The sequence below is a fragment of the Grammomys surdaster genome, unplaced genomic scaffold (assembly GCF_004785775.1).
Source record: "Grammomys surdaster isolate TR1022 unplaced genomic scaffold, NIH_TR_1.0 142, whole genome shotgun sequence".
NCBI classification, from domain to species: domain Eukaryota; kingdom Metazoa; phylum Chordata; class Mammalia; order Rodentia; family Muridae; genus Grammomys; species Grammomys surdaster.
In genome coordinates this window covers 6,825,773-6,846,353 of record NW_021604600.1, presented here as the reverse complement: position 1 = coordinate 6,846,353, position 20,581 = coordinate 6,825,773, and the positions used below count along the sequence as shown (strand labels likewise).

The 20,581-nt window shown below is 49.2% G+C and overlaps 1 protein-coding gene across 3 annotated transcripts in view; it reads left to right on the top strand.

The window, feature by feature from the left end:
• Gsg1l (GSG1 like) overlaps positions 1-20,581 on the top strand; it is a 196,257-nt gene that overhangs the window by 110,602 nt on the left and 65,074 nt on the right. For 2 of the 3 annotated variants that reach the window (XM_028764264.1, XM_028764262.1), the window contains exon 3: positions 13,555-13,707. The exons of the other annotated variant lie outside the window; for it this stretch is intronic. In XM_028764264.1, the coding sequence (XP_028620097.1) occupies positions 13,555-13,707 (153 nt within the window). The remainder of the gene's footprint in view (positions 1-13,554; positions 13,708-20,581) is intronic. 3 annotated transcript variants of the gene reach the window in all.

Here is a 20,581-nt window from a genome sequence, read left to right as displayed (position 1 = left end):
AAAAGCTGGCTCTATGCCCACAGGGAACACTGTTGGGCTGTCCAGACCATTATGAGGAGAGAGTAGAGGCAGTGTGGGCAGGATGTCAGCCTATATCCCTGGAGTTAGGAAGGAGGAAGGACCAGTAGGAGCGCTCATTTCACAGATGGGAAAACCAAAGCAAGGGAATGCTATAAAGGGATGACAAAGAGGTGTCTCGATAGGGGAGTGCCCAGCAGAGGGGACCTGCAGGGTGGCAGGGTGAGCTGGCATCCTTCTGGAATGTCTCGGAGGAGTAGAGAATTGAGCTGAGACCCAAATGGAGACAAGTAGCCAGCCATAGGATAAGACAAAAGAACATTCCAGAAGAAGCAGCTAAGAACAAGGGAGCCCAACGTGTTAGCCAGCCTGGGTAGCCTAGCACTTATCTGCAGAGAACCTGGAAGACCGGAGAACTAAGCGTTTCTTCCAGGGAAGGGCACTTTCTCTTCTCCGCCTCCTAGAGTTCATCTTTAAAAATCTTTGCTTAATAGTCCTGCTTCGAGAGATGCCTCATGGGATTTTAATCTAAATTTTATTACTACTGAGGTCGGATCTATTTTTTTCATCTGATCTTACTGGATTGGCTCCTTCTTTTGTGAACTGTCTGGAAACCTAACCTTTTGGGCCTCCTTAAAAAACTTCCCTTTTTTTTTTGAAACCTCAAACCTCAGACTCTGGGAAGCCGCTGCTCTCAAAGGCCGCCAGCCTGCTTATTCCCTGGGACTTTGATCTTTATAAACACCAAAGGAAAATGCCGTTTTTATTGGCAAAAGCTTTGTGGGTACCTCCAGATGAGAGAGCAAACTCTAAGCTGGGGAGTCTGGATATTTTTAAACTCCTCTGCCAAAGTGATAAAGCCAGGATCCTGTGGTCTAGGTGGGGGTGGGAGAGAGAGGGCAGGATGAAAGATACTGTGTCCTTCCAGAGTTGGCACAAAGTGGCTGTCAGACTAGACAGGATCCCCCTCCCAGTCCCTACCGCCCCTTACATGGCATGCACGTGCTCACACACACACTGTGGTACTGTTTTCCCTCTAGGACAATGTGCCCTGGGCCTGAATAATCCCAATCTAGCAGTGAGGCATGGTAGGCAGCCTGCCGCCCAAGCACTGGGAAGGCCCAGAAGGAGGAAGATAACAAGTTCAAAATCAGCTTGGCTACACACTGAAACCCAGGTGTCAAACAGCCACCTTGGCTGGAGCGCCCTAAGAGTGCATACACTGTAGAGATTACACTGTAGAGATTTGGGGAGTTTATCAATCTTCTGCCTATTCCTTGGAGATCAGGTTGGATAGTGTCTTCCTCTTTGTGTGGCCCAGTTGAGTATCTTGTCAAGCACTGGAGTCTCCCAGCTCTTCTGGTGGCTGTCCAAGTTTCCAACCCTGTCTCAGGGTGAGTGGGATAAAGAGGAACAGATCCCCTATGATCAGGTTCTAAGTCCATGAGGGTTATAAAGTGCTGTCTCAGAGCCCATGCTGCACCCAAGCGAGTTGCTGACCTGTATGATGTCAGCCACAGCTCCCATGCGTGATCCTGAATGGGGTTAGACACAGTGGGGACTGCTAGTGGCAATTTTAAACAAGGCTGATGGCATTTAGGTATGATAGAAAGTAGGTTTTATATTTGAACACATGAGCACCTAGGGGACACAGACAATATTTAGGCCACTGCAGACCCCTGGGAAGAGCATTTATAGTAGAGGGAGCATCAAGTTCAAGTAGCCCAAGGTAGAGTCACCCTGTTGCCTTGAAGGTACAGCAGGGAGGGTACCGTGACAAGAGGGAGCGAGCAGGAGTGGAGGAGAAGAGAATAGTCAAGAAGGGGACAGTCATGGCTCTTCAGAGGCCAAGGTCCCCATCTCAGCTCTGGAGGCCCTATCATCTTGAAGACTGGAAAAATGGAGTGGTGGGAACAGATTGCTGGGCTCCTGGAGTTGCCCATCCTCTTAGAGACCTGGCCATGTGGTCTGAGGCCACACACACTGAGAACTGCAGAGGCAATGCCTCAGTGGGTACTCTGCCTGGGACCACCTTGCTGTGTCTACCACCAACTGAAGACTGTCATTGTCCCTGGGGACCCCGCGATAGTCTCTAGGAAGTGTTCACTCTTTCTCCTCATGCTCTTGGCTCTGCTTGGAAGCCTGGAGACCTTACCTACCCAGCCTGACCCTGTGACTTCCTCAGCCGTGTCTGCTCTCTCCTAGCTCTTCAGCGTGGCCTTCAACTCAGCTTCTGAGCTCCTAGCCTCTGCGTCCTCATCTGGTTCAACGTTCCTGGACCTCCTCTCATCCTTGTGGTGGCATCTGTCCCTCCTCCCCAGGACTCTCCAACAGACCAGCTGCTTCTTTCTTGTCCTCACAGCCCTTCACTGCCACAGTCTGCCCCACAGTGGCCTTCATTCCTTTGTTCCCTGCATCCTGGGCAGTTTCTTGTGTATTTTGTTGTTTACAGGAAGTCCCCACTGTCACTAACATCCCATCATGGTGGTGAAGCAACCTAGGCTCAGCAAGGTTTAGGTACAGGAAATGGCATGCAAGCGATCCCTTCTCTCCTCCCTGTCCCTTCTCACTGGAAGCAGTCCTACATCTGCCACCTGCTAGCTGCAGTCCTGGGCTCTGCACTTAACTTCTCTGTACCTCAGTTTCCTCTCATCAGGATGATGATGGAGATACGTGCCCACTGTCGGTTGAGGGCAGCTATGGTGCTTGGCAATCCTGACTGATAGATGTATGGCCACGATCAAAAGTATGATCCACTTGTTCAGTATGGGGCTCCTGGCGAGCTGGAGCCAGGTTCTTTTCTTCCATGCCTCTATGGTGCTGATGCAGGGTTGAGGCCTGAGAAGTTGTTCTGTTTTTTTTCTTTCCTCACTGCCAAGACAAAATGTTTTCCCTAAGGGGAAAACTGTATTTTTGGCTCATGGTTTTAGAGCACTTCCATCATGGGAGGGAAGGCATGGTGGGTGAGCTCATGATGGAGTATGGCAGAAGCTGCTCCCATCTGGTGGGCCAGTACAGCGGAAGGTCAGAACAGAGGCAGCTATTACCTTCAAAGGTCTCAAACTCCGGCTTATGTCAAGCTGACAGAAACAAACAAACAATCACAAACCAGGACAGGGGAGATTTCCCTTCTCCCACCCCAGTAACAGCCGCACAACTCTAGACCTGCAGCAGGTGGCATGAAATCAACTGGTGTCTAGGAGGTACGAGAAGCTTCCCACAATGCCCTGCTGGCCTCATCTCCCTCCCTGACTCCTTGAGTGCCTCTGACCTCCATCATTGACAGCTCCCCCCATCCTCCCACAGCTTCCTCCTGCTGCCACTCAGACCTGTTTGTCCACACTCAGCCAGCTGCCACTCAGCCCTGGCCACTGTCTGAAAGTGGGAATGTTGTCCTGGCCTGGCAGAGTCTCAAAAAGAATCTTGATTCTTTAAAAATACAAACATGGCATTGAAATAAAAATTTAAGAATATCATATGTATCTGAAAAGAGTCAGAAATGAGGGGCTGAAATTTGAGAAAGACAGAAAGGGCACAGAAAGCACAAAAGAAAGGGGGACCAGGGGACATGGGTTGGGGAGCACAAAGCCACAAGAGCCCAAACCCTGTCCTTAGGACTTCTTGAAAATTCTCTGACTGCCTCTGTCCTTTTTGGCTACAAGGTACAGACAGAAACGGAAGGCTGGGAGGCCAGCATCTTGGCCAGGATGGCCTGAGAGGGGGTTGCAGGCATGCCTGTGGGTCCAGTGCTCAACCTTGATCTTGGAATCTCCAGCTCTCCTCCCCTCCCCATCCTCCAGTCCCAACATGTGAGGCAGTGGTGTGTTCCCAGTGTCAGCTTCTGTTTCCTGAGGAGAATGAGCAATTCCTGTTATCTGGTGCCGAAGGCCAAGGTCACTGTGACATGTCTCAGATGCTCTGAGACGGTCCTCAGCTTCCAGAAGAGCCCTTTCTAAAGGGCACATCTGCCAGAGATGGTTTAGAATTGACAGGGACTGTGGCCTCTGAGCTCTGAGGAAGGATAGCACTGTCAGAGACAAACCAGTTTGTTCAGTGGTTGTTGCGAAGGGAAGAAGGACTTGTTCCTGAGAACCTCCCGTGTACTGGGGCTCAAAGAAATCAGGGAAGGTCAGTCAATTGCAGAGGTCTTGATCTATGTTCAGGCTCTTCTCTTGTAGGAGACACGGAGAGGAAGGGTCAAGACATTTATGCAAAGGTTTCCATGGGACCACTGCTGAGACTAGGGTAGTCAGGACAGGTTTCTTGGAGGAGGTGACTTTGAAGGAACCTGGTGGCTTAAAACAACAGATTTATCTGTCAATGAGGTCCCTAGTGTAAAGTCAAAGTGTCTGTCACAAGGGTTGGATTCCTTTCTGGAAACTTCATGGGGCTGGAGATGAAATCCAGGGTTCTGCTCATGCTAGGCAAGTGTTCTGTAGCTGAGCCCCACCCCCAGCCCTTCGTGGTGCTCATGATGCTCCTGAGAGCTGTTCTTCTGCCTCATTTCATTATAAAAAAGATTGGGTCCCTTGGCTCATGTCACTGCAAGCCCTGCTTCTGATGGAGCATCTTCATTTCCAGCTCAGCCTCCCAGCTTGCACAATGGTGCTCCATTGTGATGACACTTGTGGACCCTCTAACTAGGCTATTCCAACCTCAAGATCTTAATCACTTCTGTGAGGTTCACTGCCATGCAAGGTGGCGTGGGCACAGAGCTGGGAGGTAGGGCGTGAACATTATTTGATGAGAACAAGCCTGGAGATGAGCGTCTCTGCTTGGGACTCACTTAGCTCAGGCAGTACATGCATCACTGATACATTTGACCCTGTTGCTACAAATCTCTTCTTGGCTCCTGATTATGCATCTCAGCCAGCCAGGGAGCTGACCTACTGCTGAGCTGAGTCAGTAGTCTGGGTGGGAGTGGTCCTGAACATCCCAGAGCTCCTGGACATGCTGAGACCTTGTGCCTTGAGTCATGTGGCATATGAAAGGATGGTTCTAGAAAACCTGGGTCTGCAGAAAACAGCCAGGTTCCATGTTCTCAAGAACCTGACTATTGATGCTGGAATTCTACTCCAAGTGCCCTGCTATGTCCCACAGAGCAGCCACTGAGGATGTCCACTGTGACCTTGAGTCAAAGCCTAGAAGACATTCTGATTTGTTAAGGGGACTCAGATCATTGTGACGTTGGGCAACTCACTCTGGGCCTCTGTAGAAAGACTACAGGATACATTGAGGGTTGCAGTTACTCCTCTAGACATGCCTAACAGAAGCAACTTAAGAGAATGGTTTTAGAAGACCTCAGTCACCATGGCAGGGATGGCAGGGTGGGATGGGGCAGCTCTCTGTGCTGCCAAGAGGGAGGCAGATAGCATGGACCAGAACTAGGGGTGGGTATGTCCTTTAACGCCCACCTCTAGTGACCTGTTTTAGCTAGACCCAAACAGCACTATCAGCTGGGGACCAAGTATTTGTTTAACTGTGGAAGTATGTTGGAGACATTCAGCCCCAGGCTGTGACAAGACTACTCTTTTCATATACTTGGCTCTGATAAGAAATCTGAGCCAAAGGGCTTTCCTTCCAGTTAATTCTGAATATCAGCCATCCTGCATGGTTGCTAAGACCCTAGCCCAGGGAAAGCTGGTGATTCAGGTGTTAAGGATGTCTCCAGCATGTGGTCTTGGTACTACCCAGAGCCTTGAAATGCTACATTCATAGTCAGGAGTTGGGGGGCTCATTTGCAACCACAGAGTTTGGGAGACTGAAGCAAGAAGTTCATAGATTCAGGGCAGCCTGGGCTACCCGGGGAGACTCAGTCTCATGAATAATCAACCAAATAATAACCAAAACAAGAAAGAAAACAATTCTGTGCCCCTGTAGTACCAGGGACAGAAATGGCCTTAGACACTGTCTTGTGGGCTATAAACTCAGGGAGGAGCCATAAAAGGCTGAGGTGCCAGGAGGAGTCTGTGCCATCCTGTCAGTGGGTGCTCTGTTGGGAGGTAGCCCTGGCTTCACTTGGCCACGTTGCAAATGAACTTCAGAAAACTGGAGCTTGATGAAACCCTTCTTCCTATTTTTAAATGTTGACAATGAATGCAGATATTTTTAAAAATATTGTGTGGGCCAAACAAGACATTTCTGCTGGTTGGATTCTGTCTGCTGGCAGCTTGTGTGAGAATTCCCTGACTTTCCCAAGGGGAAAACTGAGGCCTCTGGCAGCAGATGGACCTTCGAGCCTTCAGATAGAGGGATGCTAGCAACAGGGCCAGGTCTGTTGGTCTCTCTGCACTTTCTCTTCCTGGCTACCCCAGTGGACCTGCCCTTGGGTTCCCATTCTGTGACAGAGGATGGCTCAGGGAGTGCAGTGAGCCCCTAGCCTGCTTCTGTCTTTGCCTTCCTCTGAGACAGTACATCCTACCTTTCGGTGGGCAGAGAGCCTCTCATTTGCAGGCAGGCTGGGGGCTCTGTGACTCCAGAGAACTTCCTCTTGCTTCTTCAAGGCCTCTGGCCTTTTCTTGGCAGCCCACACCTTCTGGTCACTGACCCCCCCACACACACACATATACACACGCTGACATTTCATAAGCAGCAGCTGTCACTGAGCCTTTCCCAGCCCCGGCAGACTGGCTCGTGTCATTTACATGATTTAACATGCTTGCTTCAGGGCGTGCTGCAGAACGAACGCAGCCCTCAGCCTCCGTGCAGTGACTTATTGATCCAATGTATTAAACTGATGGGTTCTTATTTGTTTATTTATTTGTTTTGAGGAAAAAAGGTTTTTTTTTTTCCTCTTGAAACACCATCACATCTGGGTTTCTTGTGACTTTGCAACTGTTCCTCTCTGATGCCTTGAAAGACTTTATCTGTCTAAGGGTGATAGGCTGTTATCCCAGACCTTAGGGTCCTCTGGGTGACATCATACTGGGAACACTGAGGATCATAGTAGGAACAGCTAAAGTTTCACATAGCACGTACAGACAGAGAGGGGCTAGCACTTAACTCACCAATGAGCTATCCAGTCCTTAGAGTAGGCCAGGAAGTGGGTGCAGAGATCCCACATACAGGAGAAACACTGGGATTCAGTAGCAGTGTGTCACCTGCCCAGGCTCTCTGGTAAAGTCTACCATCCACACTTCTTTGTCTTAGTATTGACTATTATAACCTGGTTTTCATGCATGATACAGGAGTTGCAGCTCTGTATGGTGATGGCTATTGGCCCAATCTCAGGCTTCCCCTCACCAGGGCACCCACAAACAGATGATCAGCAACACCTTGTTGGACCCCATCAACCTGTGTAATGGTGGGGACATGCACTGCACTGCTCCTCCCATGAGACTACAACGAAACTGTCTTGACGTCCCAGAACTTCGCTCTTCTGCTTGGGATGGTACTGACCCTAACAAATCCAGCACACTGACAGTCACATGAAGGCAGAGAATGTCCAATTACATATGGCATGTCATACTTGATAAGGATAGTCATCGAAGGTGCCTACACAGCTAGCATTCTATACTTTGCATATGTGTGTGGCACATATGAAGGGGTTTTTATGTATCTACTGTTGTATATTTTCTGTGTGAGTGTGGTTCATGTGAGAATGTTTACATATCTACTATTCCATGCTTTCTCTCTGTGTGGTGCATACGCAGGTGATTTACATACACTTTCCATGTGTGTGGTGCTCTTGGGGATGTGGGTGCAAGCACTCTCATGTGCACGTGCAAAGGCAGAAGGAGAATGTGGAACAAATTCCCTCTATGACACCTCACTCTTTCTTTACTTTTTTTAGGATGGGATTTCCCCCTCCACCTTATTAATGAACCAATTCATCATATTTTAGACAGAGTCTTGTACATCTTTGTACAGTTCAATGTAGCAGAACTCCTGATCCTCCTGCCTCTCTGAGCCCAAGTACTGGGGTTAGAGGCCTGAGCTAACACACTCCAGTCGTGGTGCTTGACTTCCATTGTTATTTAGTGTGAAATCTACATAAAAACACGTTAACTGTAAAAAAAAAAAAAAAAAAACCCAGCCTTTCTAGGGTATCTCCTTCCATCGAGAGGTCATGACTGACAAGCCTAGTGGCTACTAGGTGTGTGGTAGGTGCATTCTGTGCCTGCACAGCTTTTGGGTGGTATCCCTCCTTTGAGGCTTGACTATAACTGTTAATAATTATACTCATTCACCAGAAATGGTGTTTCTTAACCTTCACACGCGTGTGTGCACGCGCACACGCATCCATACCAGCATCAAGCCCACAGCATCCACAGGTGCTTGCTTCTGCACTGTCTGTCATTCTGGCTCCATGTCTACCCGGCCCACTCCTCAAATGAGGTCAGTGAGGGACAGGAGGTGAGCCCACACTCAAGGTCACAGGAGGCTGAGACGCGACTCCCCCAGGTGTCTCTGAGTCCAGTGAGGAGTCAGCCCTGGCGACTCTCAGCTGAGAAGGGACTGCAAGCAAGGGAAGTCGGTCCTGCAAACCCATCAATTCCATCAATGTGGGTCAGAGTTGACCTGCCAAGCTGTTTTTTAAAAAGGCAAAAAGTGCAGCTAACAGGATTAACTGTCAGCTGGGCCCCACCTGATGAGAAATCTTTCCATTTCTTCTGCCCCTGAAGGTCACCTATTCTGCTGCAAATCTAGCCATTAGCAGCAGCACCAAGTTGGGAGACTGGCCTCCCTCCTGTCTTTGATCACCCCTCCCCATAACCGAGGCCCGGCTGCTGCTCCCTTCTCTGCCAGTCCCTGGCGTTTCACAACGTCTCCCACCGCTTCATTATTCCCACCGTCTGTGCTGTGTCCTCCAGACACCAACACTTGCCGTTCCAGCATGGGCTTATGTTTACCAAAGTCAACTCTCTTTTCCATATGTATGTTGAAAAGGAAGATTGGAGCATCTGAGCCTGAGCATGTATCCACATCCTCTGCAGATCCATTAAAGTCAGAAAAGGCTCTGTTGTCAGCTGGTGTGCCTTTCTTGTCTCTTTGTGTGTTAATTAGAGTATATTATTTGAAAAAGAAAAAAGACTTCACTATGACATTTACATATGTAAATAATGTATTTCCATCAAATTCATCCTTCTGGTATCCTCCACAGTATCCCTTCTATTTTAATTTGAATATAGATTCCGATAATGAGAAGAAAAATGTGATTTGTCTTTCTCAGTCTGGCTTATTTCACTTAACATGGTGACTCCGGTTCTGTCTACTTCCCTGAAAGTGATGTAATTTTATTCTTCCTTTATGACTGAATAATACTCCACTACGTTTATACAACATTTTCCTTATCTGCTCATCTGCTGTTGATGGGCAGATATATTTACCTACTGTGAATAGGGGAGCAATAGACAGTTGTGTGCTGGTGCCTCTGTGACATGCTGAGTGGGACTCCTTTGAGTATACCCAAGAGTGGCATAGCTGGGTCACACAGTCATTTATTTATTTATTTGTTTAGCAATGTCCTCCATGCTGATTTCCACAGTGACTACAGCAGTTTATAGTACAAAGTGTCCAGTCCCATTGTATCAGCTGATGCCCAAGATTCTGCATGCCCATCACCAGTTCTGTATGGCTTCTGTATGGCTGGTCAAGATGCTACTGGGACCGTTGACTTGGATCTAGCTCTGATGGAAGACCAGGAGTGACCACCACAAAAAGATGAGCCAGGGAAGGTCCTTGACGGGTGGAGATTCTCCAGATAACACAAGAGTCACTTTTTTGGGAGGGCCTCTGGGAGCAAAAGTGTTCAAATGGCATAGAGAAGTTACTTTTATGGAACTGAGGGTTCCAATGTCCCCAAAAGCTGATAGGAGTGGGACACTGGTACTGTCCTAGCCAGGAGGAGAGAACACTTAGAGCCAAGAAGGCAGAACACAGCAAAAGTAGCCCTGGGCAGGATGGAACAGGCAGAGAGACACGGGTCTCTCACTAGTCCTGAGTGCTGAGCCATGGGTCCGGGATGCTTAGGGTCCTGGCAAAGAGTATCCCCTGGCAGAGGCACGGGAGGATGTCTGGGTGGGCACAGAGGGAGGAGGTGGGGTTAAGATAAATCTACAGAGAATCAGCACTCAATCAACTGCACAGAAGATGCTGGGCCTGAGGCTCAGCCTCCTCTTAACAACTGACAAGTAGGGACTAGGGTGTGACTTAGCTGGCAGAGTACAGTTTCTAGTAGCACATAAAATTAGGCATGGTGGTATATGCCTGCAATCTCCTCCTATGGGTGGTGAAGGCAGGTGTATCAGGAGTTCAAGTCTGTCCTGGGCTACATAGCAAGTTGGAGGCCAGCCTAGGCTGCATGAAAACCTGATTTCCTCACACGACTCACAAAACTGAGAAGTGTTAGGAAGGTTTTAAGAACACATTATTAATGGAGGTAAAAGTAATTTTTAGAATATGGGGATAAAACCACTTCATCACTTTGGTTCAACTCAATGTTTCAGTCTTTGAGAGGAAACAGACCCATGCCACCAACATCTCATCCACCGTTTCAGGGGACTCTTTATTGTCAGACTGTCTTGACCTACTAGCTCCCAATAATGACACAGAGACAATTAGTATCTGTTATAGATCAGAATTAAGCTTAGGCTATTTCCCAACCAGCTTGTATAACTTAATTAACCCTGTCTATACTAGTTTGTCATGTGGCCTGTTACCTCTATGGCCCAGTATATGTCACAGTACGTCTGACTTCCTCCATGTCTGGCTGGCAAATAGTCCTTCCCTGCCCCATCCTCCCACACCTGATTCTTTCCCAGAGAGCCTATCTCTGCCTGGAAGTCCCACCTTTTCTCTGCTGTCCTGATATAGGCCACCAGCTCTTTATTAACGCAATCAGAAGGTGATGGAGAAGAATGTTTTCAAAATACTCAGGCAGGTGACAATCCAATAAAAATAGCAGTGCCAAGGTCATACTCCTTGTGCTCTACTCTGTTCCAGGACAGGTATCAACATTTGACTAATACAAAGGCAACCTAGATTATCCCAACAACTCTTATTTGCCTCTTGAGAGTGAGACTGGTTCCTTGGGGGCAGAGTAAGTTCTGGTAGTCAGGGCATCATTAGAAAGTCAGACAAAGGTGCCAGTGTGGAGCACACCTGGGTCTAGGGCATGAGATTGGGTTGCTGAGGATGGAGTATCTGGCACTAGTACCCCAGAACTATGCTGGGGTGATCGGCTAGATTCAGCTCCTTATCTTCTCACTGGGCTCAGAAGCCCATGCATGAGAGCTCCACCTTCTAACCCAAAGGATCTAAGAATCATAACAACAGTCATGGTGGCACACTACTGTAATGCCAGCACCATGGAAGGAGAGGATCCGAGTGCTATGCTAGCCGGGGCTATACCGTGAAACTTCATCTCAGAAGCACAAGTAAGATAACAGTCATGGGAATTGTAATCGTCATGCCAAGAGTAGCAACAACAGCCATAATAAAAGTGGATAAGAGGTGTTCATTACAGAGCCAATGATAAGGGAGCCTGGTGTCCCACTGATCTCCAGTGCCCATAGAAGGCTTTGTGGCACATGGAGCCCGTTCTGTTCACCCATCAGAACATCCATTTCCCTCTGTGCCCTCCAGCCAGGTTGACCAGTGAGGATTGTAATGAGATCCTGGTTTAGGCAGCTCTGAGATTTGGCTTCCCAACACCTACCCTCCTGCCCTTCCTGTATCCCCACGTCTCACCCATGTCTCTTGGGGGCATTTCCTCAATAAGGACTGCAGTGAATACTGCTCTGGGGAATAGTCATTTCCTTGATCCTCCTCCCAGACACCCATTCCACAGAAGGGATCACCGAGGTTCTGAGTGGGCCTCTACTGGCCAGTGAAATAGCCTGGATTTGATCTTAGAGGCAGGAATGGGAAGCAGCTAGTCACATGCATAGTCAAGCACAAAGACCATGAACGAATGCACGTTTGCTGGAAGAGAATGAACGCACGCATGTTTCTGGAAGAGAATGAGTACATACTTGCTGGTGGCTCAGCCCTTTCTCTACTCACACAACCCAAACCCAAGGAATGCTGCCGTCCACTTAGACTGCTCTCCCACAGCAATTGACATAACTAAGAAAAACCCCTCAGGCACACTCACGGTCCAACCCGATCTGAGCAGGTGCTCATGGAGACTCTTGCCAGATGGCTCTAGATTGTGTCAAGCTGACAGTTAGCGTTCACTAGCCTCACCTTCCCAACTTTGAGCCAGGCTTCTGTTTTTCCATCCGCTCCTGAAGCCATCTCTCTTGTGGCCCGTTCTCCCACAACTGAGTGGTCTTGGGTCCATCTCCAACCTGCCAGGCTTAACTCGAAATCCTCCAGCACATCGATGCGGCACGGGTGGGAGTGCATGCTGGATGGGTCTCCATTCCCACCATTTACTCTCCTCCCGTTCCGTGGACCCACAAGTTCATCTCTCCCCATCGACTCCATCTTTAGTCTTGACCTCAGTCAGAAGCCCCTGGGCTCCTCCTACAAGTCTGCACACTCCTTGTACACAGCAGCATCAGCAGATCAGTGAGCAGGTCCCTCACTGGGCTAACTAGAGTCTTACACTGTACCAAGAAACTGTTTCTCCTCAGTGCTGGCACCATGGCTCTGAATGCTACTCCACTTTATAGAAGAATAAACTGAGGCACAGGAGTTCATTCCTGAGTCCTGAGTTGGGGTGGCAAGGAACTTGGACTGCTTGGATAAGAATTGTGTGCTCAGGACATGGTGCCAGGATAGGGGTCTGCAAGGGAACCAAGGAAACCAGAAGGAAGCAGGTGCTGTGCACTGGTGACAAGCATATAGGAAGAAGAGAAGGTGACAATGTGGACAGGAAAGCTAGCAATGCTAGCAGCCCAAGGTGGGCTGATATGGGGAAAGAAACTGTGGCAATCCAGAAGACACGCCAAACCACTAGAAAGGCTGAGGGGCGGCATCCTTCAGGAAGAGCTGGAACCAGGTGATTTTTCTCACTGGAACTCTATGATCTCCCCTCCTGGTCTACCTCAGTGACATCATGCTCGGAGTCCTAGAGAAGGGCAGTAACAGGTCAGTTCTAGGTCAGTGACCAATCGTCAATGTCCAGGAGAGCAAGCTCATAGCCAAGCATGGCAGCTCCTGGGAGAACCACAGGTCAAAGTCATGGGCCTTGCAGCAGTAGTTTCTAGAAAAAAGGCAGGGCAGGGTACAAGGGAGAAGGTAGGGCAGGCAAAGATACAGGCAATGCTTGAGTAAGAGGTTTAGGGATCTTTGCAGCTTAGGTAACAGGAGGCCTTTCTGAAATGGGCTTAGCAATAGAAGAGTTGCCCGTGTAGCGTCTAGAGTAGGGTGGCCCTTGGGGCTGGGATGAGGGGCCCAGCAAATGTTCCTCATTTGGTTCTGCTTTATATCTGCAGGGTCAACCTCATCCCACACTGGTCCTTCAGGGCACCATAGCATAGGAGCACCTAGAACTGAGGTCGAGTTTGCAATGACCTGCTGTTCTTAGTGGGTGGGGCTGGCCTTGTGGGTGGACAGGCTCTCACCTGCCCCTGCCTCACTCTTCAGGGGTGCTGTGGCTGTCGGTGGTCTCCGAGGTGCTCTACATCCTTCTGCTGGTGGTCGGCTTCAGCCTCATGTGTCTTGAGCTCGTCCACTCCAGCAGCGTCATAGACGGGCTCAAGCTCAATGCCTTCGCTGCGGTCTTCACGGTGCTCTCAGGTAAGGAGCTTGGGAAGCAACATCAGTGCGCAACTGCTCAGCTCCCTTTGCTCAGCACCGGGGGATGCTGCAGCTCCCGGGCCTGGGCACATCCCCTGTGAGGATGGGAGGGTGCAGGCTATTGTATCTCCTCTAAGCCCTGACCTACTGTTTATAAATGCCCATAGCATGCTGGGCACCATGAAGGACAAGCACACACAGCAAGGGCCAGCCTTGTGATGCTTAGCGTGAGTGGGAGGTACAGTGGGTTGAGTGTTTGACTTGGGCATGAGACAAAGAGGTGATAGGAAGGGGTGCATGGAGGGGGTTCTCACAGGGCTACAGAAGAGAGGATCCCTTCTGGCTGAGGTTGATGCTTAGTGGTAGAGCACATGTGTAACATGCATGAAGACCCAAGTTTCATCCCTAGTAATGGGGGGCTTGGGAAAGAAGATAGATAGAAGGAAGAAAGGAAGTTAGGAAGGAAGGAAGGAAGGAAGGAAGGAAGGAAGGAGGGAAGGAGGGGAGGAGGGGAGGAGGGGAAGAGGGGAGAAAGGAAGGAAGAAGGAGAGGAAGGGAAAAGGGGAGGAAGGGAAGCAGGTAGAGAGGAAGGGAGTGAGGGAAGGAAAGAAAAAAGGAAGAAAGGAAAAGATTTTCCCCCACTTATGCTTCCTCCTATGGAGGCGCTAAGGAAGAAGCCTATCCCCCATAGGATTCAGAGAAACTGAAAAAGAACACACCAAAAAAGGCTACTGACCCAAAGCACCAGGTGTCTAGAATGGTGTCTCTAGACCCATGTCCCAGAGGACTGAGCAGGGAGTGCCCTGGAAGAATATCAAGGTGTTGTCATTGTCACCAAAGCTGACTGGCCTCCAGAAGCCACATGTCCCTTAAAAAGCTACATACAAATTGAATTTCTATAAGCCCCACAATCCCATTCTTCATGCACTGGAAGAGCTGCCATGGACTGGAACGGGAGTGAGGAGCTCTTGACAAGGCACATAATCACCTCTAATTGAGGGATATATAGAAACCAGAGGGATCTCTCAAAGAACAGAGAGCTGACTTCAACAAGTTGCAGCCTGCTCCCCAGAGGCACTGTGAGGACCTGGGTAACTCAGTCCAAAGAAGAAGGGTTTAGCAATAGTAGTGCAGCATCTGGTTCCATCCAGTTTCCTGCTGCTCTAGGCTGAGACCCCCCCTGCCCTTTGTTTCTGTCTTTTATCCATTTACTCAGTCAGCATCTGCTGAAGGTCTTCTGGGCTCCAGCTACTGGCCTAAGTTTGGGGGGAAATGAAGGAAAAGGACTCCCTCTTGTGAAGTTTGCTGTGTTGTAGAACGATTCAAGGTTACCATAAGGCAGCCTGGTCACTTCTCTGACCCAGGCAGGAGGGGGATCCTCGCCTTTCCAGGGAGTGTGACAGCTAAACCGAGGTGTGGAGGAGCTGTACGTGGTAGGACTTGGGAACCAGGCTGTGTTTCCTTGGCACACAACTAAGGGAGGGACTGGCACAGGCAAAGGGCTTGGGAGGAGTATAATCCTGGGACTTCAGGTATTCAGATGGCAAGAAGGCAGAGATGGGGGAAGGCGCTGAGAGACCAGGCTGGAGAGCTGAGGACCTTGCTGATTGTCTAAAGCCTCCCGAGTTCATCCTGCAGGCAACACGGAGTCCATGAGTTCAAAGCAAGGGGATGAGGGGGTAATAGGATCAGCTTTGAGGGTGGGTTCTGGGTTCAGGGTAGAGCCTGGATGCAACCAATCAGAATGGCAGTAGGGAGCTGGGTACAGGCCAGTCATCCTAACTATTGTGGAAGCTGAGACAGGAAGATCACAGGTACCAAGACTAGCCTGGGTTACAGACTGGTTCAAGACCAGTTTGGGTAGCTTAGTGAGACTGTTTTAAAAGATTAAAAGAGGAGCTGGGGATATGGCTCAATGGTAGTGCTTGCCTAGCACAGGTGAAAGTCTCCAGTACTTGGGTGTGGCGGGGTGTAGCGTGGCGTGGTGGGGCGTGGCTGGTTGTGGCGGGGTGTGGCCGGGTGTGCGGGGAGGTTCAGGGGGCAGAGTCACAGAGAGACAGAGAGACTGGGAATAGAGGTAGGGAGGCTGCTATGGTAATCAAGGTGAGAAATAATGGGTACAGGAGATTAAAACGGGGACGCCTCCATGCAGAAGGTGAAGCCCGTAGGACTTTGAGACGGCGAAGGATTAGCCATTAGGGAATGGCAGAGAGGTGAGTTCAGGCATGGAGTCCAAAGAATTCAGAGTCTGTGAACTGGTTTGGAAAACAATCTATTCCTTATTTCTGCAGCTTGTAAATTGTCACTTGTCATTTTCTTACACTGTGGTGATGGGGCAGGCGCCAGGATGCAGTGACCTGCAGCGCCTATCCTTTCTGCATCCCTCGGCAGCTGCTGCAGGTGTTCTGACGCGCAGCCTCCGGAGTGGTGTGTTTATTAGGCATCCACCGAATCTTGTTTAACATGCTCACAAAGCGGCATGTTCCCACATGAGGAGTCTGCGTGCTTTGCCAAATTATTTCCTGCAATTGGTTCCCTCTGTCATCGTATGCATTTATTTTATGCAGCTGAAAATATTGTTCTGAGAAGGGGGTGGTCCATGGCTCCAAATGGCCACGGAGCCCCTGACCCAGTTACACGGAGGTCCTCCCTAGCTGGCCCTTGCCTTTAGATAGGCTGAGCAATGGGGTGACTAAGAAAGGGTGACCGGGGGGGGGGGTCAGTGAGTGGAATGTAAAGTGAATAAGTAAAATAATAATAAATTAATTAATTAAAAAAAAGAAGACGAGGAGGGAGGGACCAAGAAGGAGGGGTCAGAGTGATGGAGGGGCTGGGCTCACTATGTTTGCAGCAGCCTCCTTTCTCTTCCTTCCCTCCCCTCTGCCCCTCCAGGCGCCTCTCCCACAGAGCACAACCAAAGCGTCCGGCTCTCCTCTCTACCTTCTTCAGTTCAAACAAGTACATGTCAGTTGTCAGCCAAAGCAGCTAGAATGGTTAATATCATCAACTGGACAGGACGCAGAATCACCTAGGAGACAAGCCTCTGAGCACGTCTGTGAGGGAGGGTTAGGTTGGGCTAGTGGTTGAGGACCCATCTTCACTGTGGGCAACACCATTCCACGGGGTGAGCTCGCAGGCAGCAGAGAAAGGAGAAAGGCTGCCAAGCACGACATGTCTCCCTCTGCCTCCTGATGCTGATGTTGCCTTGCACTCGGCAGCCATGATGGATTGTACCTTTGAACTGTGAGCCAAAAAACAAGCCCTTCCTTAAGTTGCTCTGGTGAGGAATCACAGTGATGGGGAAAAGCAGCTAGCACAGCGGGCACTGCTGTCCCCCAGAGCTTCTTACAGGGTTGCTGAGGTACTCTGTCTTCTTCCACGGGCTCATCACAGCCTTTGCCCATCAGAAAAATAAAAGACCTTCTGCCTCCCAGCAGGAAGGCCTACTGCTGGAGCTGCTGGAGCAAACGGCTGTCTCCATAACTCCAGACATCTGAACAACCAGGGCTCAGGGAGGTTAATTGGCTTGCTCTTGGTGGCACAGCTGGCTGATTGTGGCACTGGAATTAAGCCACTTCGAACTGGCTTCAAAGGGTCTGCACTGCTTTCACGGAGTCTTCCTGTGGGTGTGACTAGGTAGGAGGACAAAAGACATTTCCTTTTTCGTTTTTTTTTTTCCAATTAATCTGCAGAAAGTAGAAACCCAGGAGTTAGTAGCAGCCAGGTGAAATAGTGAGGACAGAATCAGCAGGTGGCCCTGCAGGTGAGGGTTTACTATCCTTCTTAGAGACAGAGGCTATTTACTAAGAAAGACTGGTGTCCCACCTGCTGATGGAAAGGTGCAGGAAGCTGGTTGGGGGGCTCCCTTGAGTTGAGTACAGCATGCTCTGGGCCTTGGAGGGGTGGAGTGATGTTGGTGGGTCCCGCCAGGGTCAGTGAGGGAACTACTGCAGTCCAGGAAGAGAGGTAGTCCAGGCTGGACAAAGGCCAGTGCTGACTCCTGGGGTGTGTTGGGCCCTGCCATCTGCTGCACCAGATGAGCCCAAGGTCAAAATGTTTCTCTGGTAGAAGAGAAAGCAGAGCCAGGCAGTCCTTATGCAAACCAGTTATTAGGGTTAATTAGCAATTATGAAAATTAGCCCACTGATTGTCGTTGATCGTGATGGTAGCATTATGGGAGAGATAGACTCCTGTGGCCCAGTTTGACTCAGAACGCTCGAGTCTTCGTGCTAACCAGTTCTGACCTTGAGCTCTGTCCTTGGCCTGCTTAGTCTGGTTTTAATGAGAATCTGGCTGGATTGGTTGAATAAAATCTTGCACCCTTAACCAGGCAATAGCACTCTGTGAACACAGTGTTCAGGGAGGCTGAGGCAGGAGAGTTATGAGTTAGAGGCTAGCTTCCTGTCTCAAAATAAGAAAGGATCCAACTGCAATGGCACCAGGCTGGAGAAAGGCAAAACAAACAAACAAATCAAAATTCAAAGTAAAGTTTCTGTAATACATACATAACCAGGGCGATGCCTAGAATCATACGAGAGTGCTCTGTGTTCACGGTAGGGCTGACCTCTCATAATGTCTTTAGCCAAAAACGGCTGTACACCTCCTTTAGCAGTGGTACCATGGGGGTGGGGGTGCTGCAGTGAGGCAAGCCTGCTGTGAGTTCCTTCCATTACTTCTCAGTGACTGGTGGTAAGGACTGGACTAATGTGTGCACTGTGCAGACAGGAAGCTGGCTTGTCTGCAGTCCTAGTGAGAGCTATTGAACCTGGTGCCTGTCATGCTGAGCCACCCAGAGCAAGGCTTAGTACCTGAAACCCAAGCTGCCATTGTTGTCATTGTCTCTAGCTGTCCTTGAGTATCTGAGAGATGGATGGTGGCTACAGATATCAGGCTTCTCTGGGTGGGGCCTGGCCCAGGGACTCACATGGGATCCTCAGTGTAGAGAGTCAGGCCAGACATCTCTTCAATGTCTCCCCAACAGCAGTGATTGTTCAAGTGTTGATCCAGAGAACTAGAACAGTACTAGTAATGTTGTCCCACTGGGTCCATGAGTTCGCAAGGGATCTGAGGTGTACTCGCGCTTAGGGACCCACAAAGTGCTCTGAGTTCAGCTGCTTAAACCAGAAGAGAAAATTAATATAATAAATAATTAAATGAGTGTAGTTAGAGGGAGAAGTAATGTTCTAATGTTTTATTGTATAGAACCATAGTTATGGTTGATAATAATTAATTAATTGTCTATGTGTTACATAGCAAGACCCTGCCAGAAGAAAAAGAGGAGGAGGAGAAGGGGGAAGAGGAGGAGGAGGAGGAGGGGGAGGAGGAGGAAGAAGAAGAGATTCTCAGTGGTTCCAAAACAGAAAACAGCTAAATGTTTGAGATGATGTGTATTGGTTATTATTTTTCTTGTTGCTGTTACAAAACTCATGATAAAAAGCCACTTGAAAAAAAAAAGAAGGAAAGAAGGGAAAACGGAAGGGGGAGGGAGGGAGGAAGGAAAGGAAAGAGGGAGAAAAGGAAGGAGGGAGGGAAGGAGGGAGGGAAGAAAGGAGAGAGGAAGAAGAGAGGGAGGGAGGGAAGGAAGGAGGGAGGAGGGAAGAATGGAAGGAGAAGGGAGGCAGGAAGGATGGAGGTGGGAGGGAGGGGAGGAAGGATGGAAGGAAAGAGAGAAGGAAGGATGGAAGGGGAGGGAGGGGAGGAAGGATGGAGGGAGGGAAAGAGGAAAGGAAGGAAGGATTTATTTTGGCTCACAGATCAAAGGTGCAGTCCATCAGGATAGGGAAGACACAGAAACAGGAGCATGAGGCAACTGGTTACCGTGTCCACAATCAAAAACCAAAAGATGAATTCTCATTCCATTCTCCCTTTTCACCGCAGCCCATGGAGTGGTGCCACCCATGCCCATATGTGGGTGGGAGGTGTCTCCCTGTTCTGCTGAACCTTTCTGGGAACACCCTCATAGTCATACCCGGAGGTTTGTTTCCATGGTGAAACAAACCAAAGCTTATCAAGGTGACAAGGAGGAGCCACCATCACAGATGGATATGTCAACTGTTCTAATCATTTTGTGCCACATGCATGTGATGAAATGTCACACCACCCCTAAATGTGTGTAGCTACTGCGTATCACTTAAAATAAAAACACCAGACTGAGGTCACGGCTCATTGATTGAAGACTCTCCTAGCTCATGCATAGCCTTGCATTCACAGTGTCACAGAAATGTACAAATTATTTTAATTAAAAAATTTAAATTATACGTTTTCCAAAAAAAAAGACAAGGTTGTAAGAAGGATTCCAGATTGTGTTATATTTATTTTTATACAATTAAAAGTCAACCAAAGAGCCAGGCACAGTATCTATCATCCCAGAGCTTGGGCAGTGGGGCAAGAGTATTGAAAGCTCTAGGCTAGCCTGAGCTACATAGAAAGACCCTATCTTAAAATAAAGCAATACAAAAAAAATCCAATCCAGCATCCATGAAGGGACTGTGCTCAGGACCCATGGAAACCATGGTGAGACCCCAAAGTGGGCCATGGGGCTTCTGGTGCTTTGGGGACTGAGGGGTGCTGGAACCTCTCCTGTCTCCCATGGAACAGAGCCTTAGCCCCAGAAACACTCTGAGAGCAGGCAGGATGATTTCTGCTTTCTTCCAGCTCCCAGGGAAAGTGCAGCTGAGCTAGGAAAACAAGCCATTTGGAAAATTCCTTCACATTCCAGCTCGCTGCCGGCTTCCAGTAAGATCCACGTGGCATGAAGAGACACCTGTCCGTTTCCCTGGAAATAACCAGCTGTGTGACTTCAGCAACAGCCTGTTTTGTTATGTAACGAGAAATAGAACTTTAGGGATACAATAAAAATTAACAAGGACTTGAA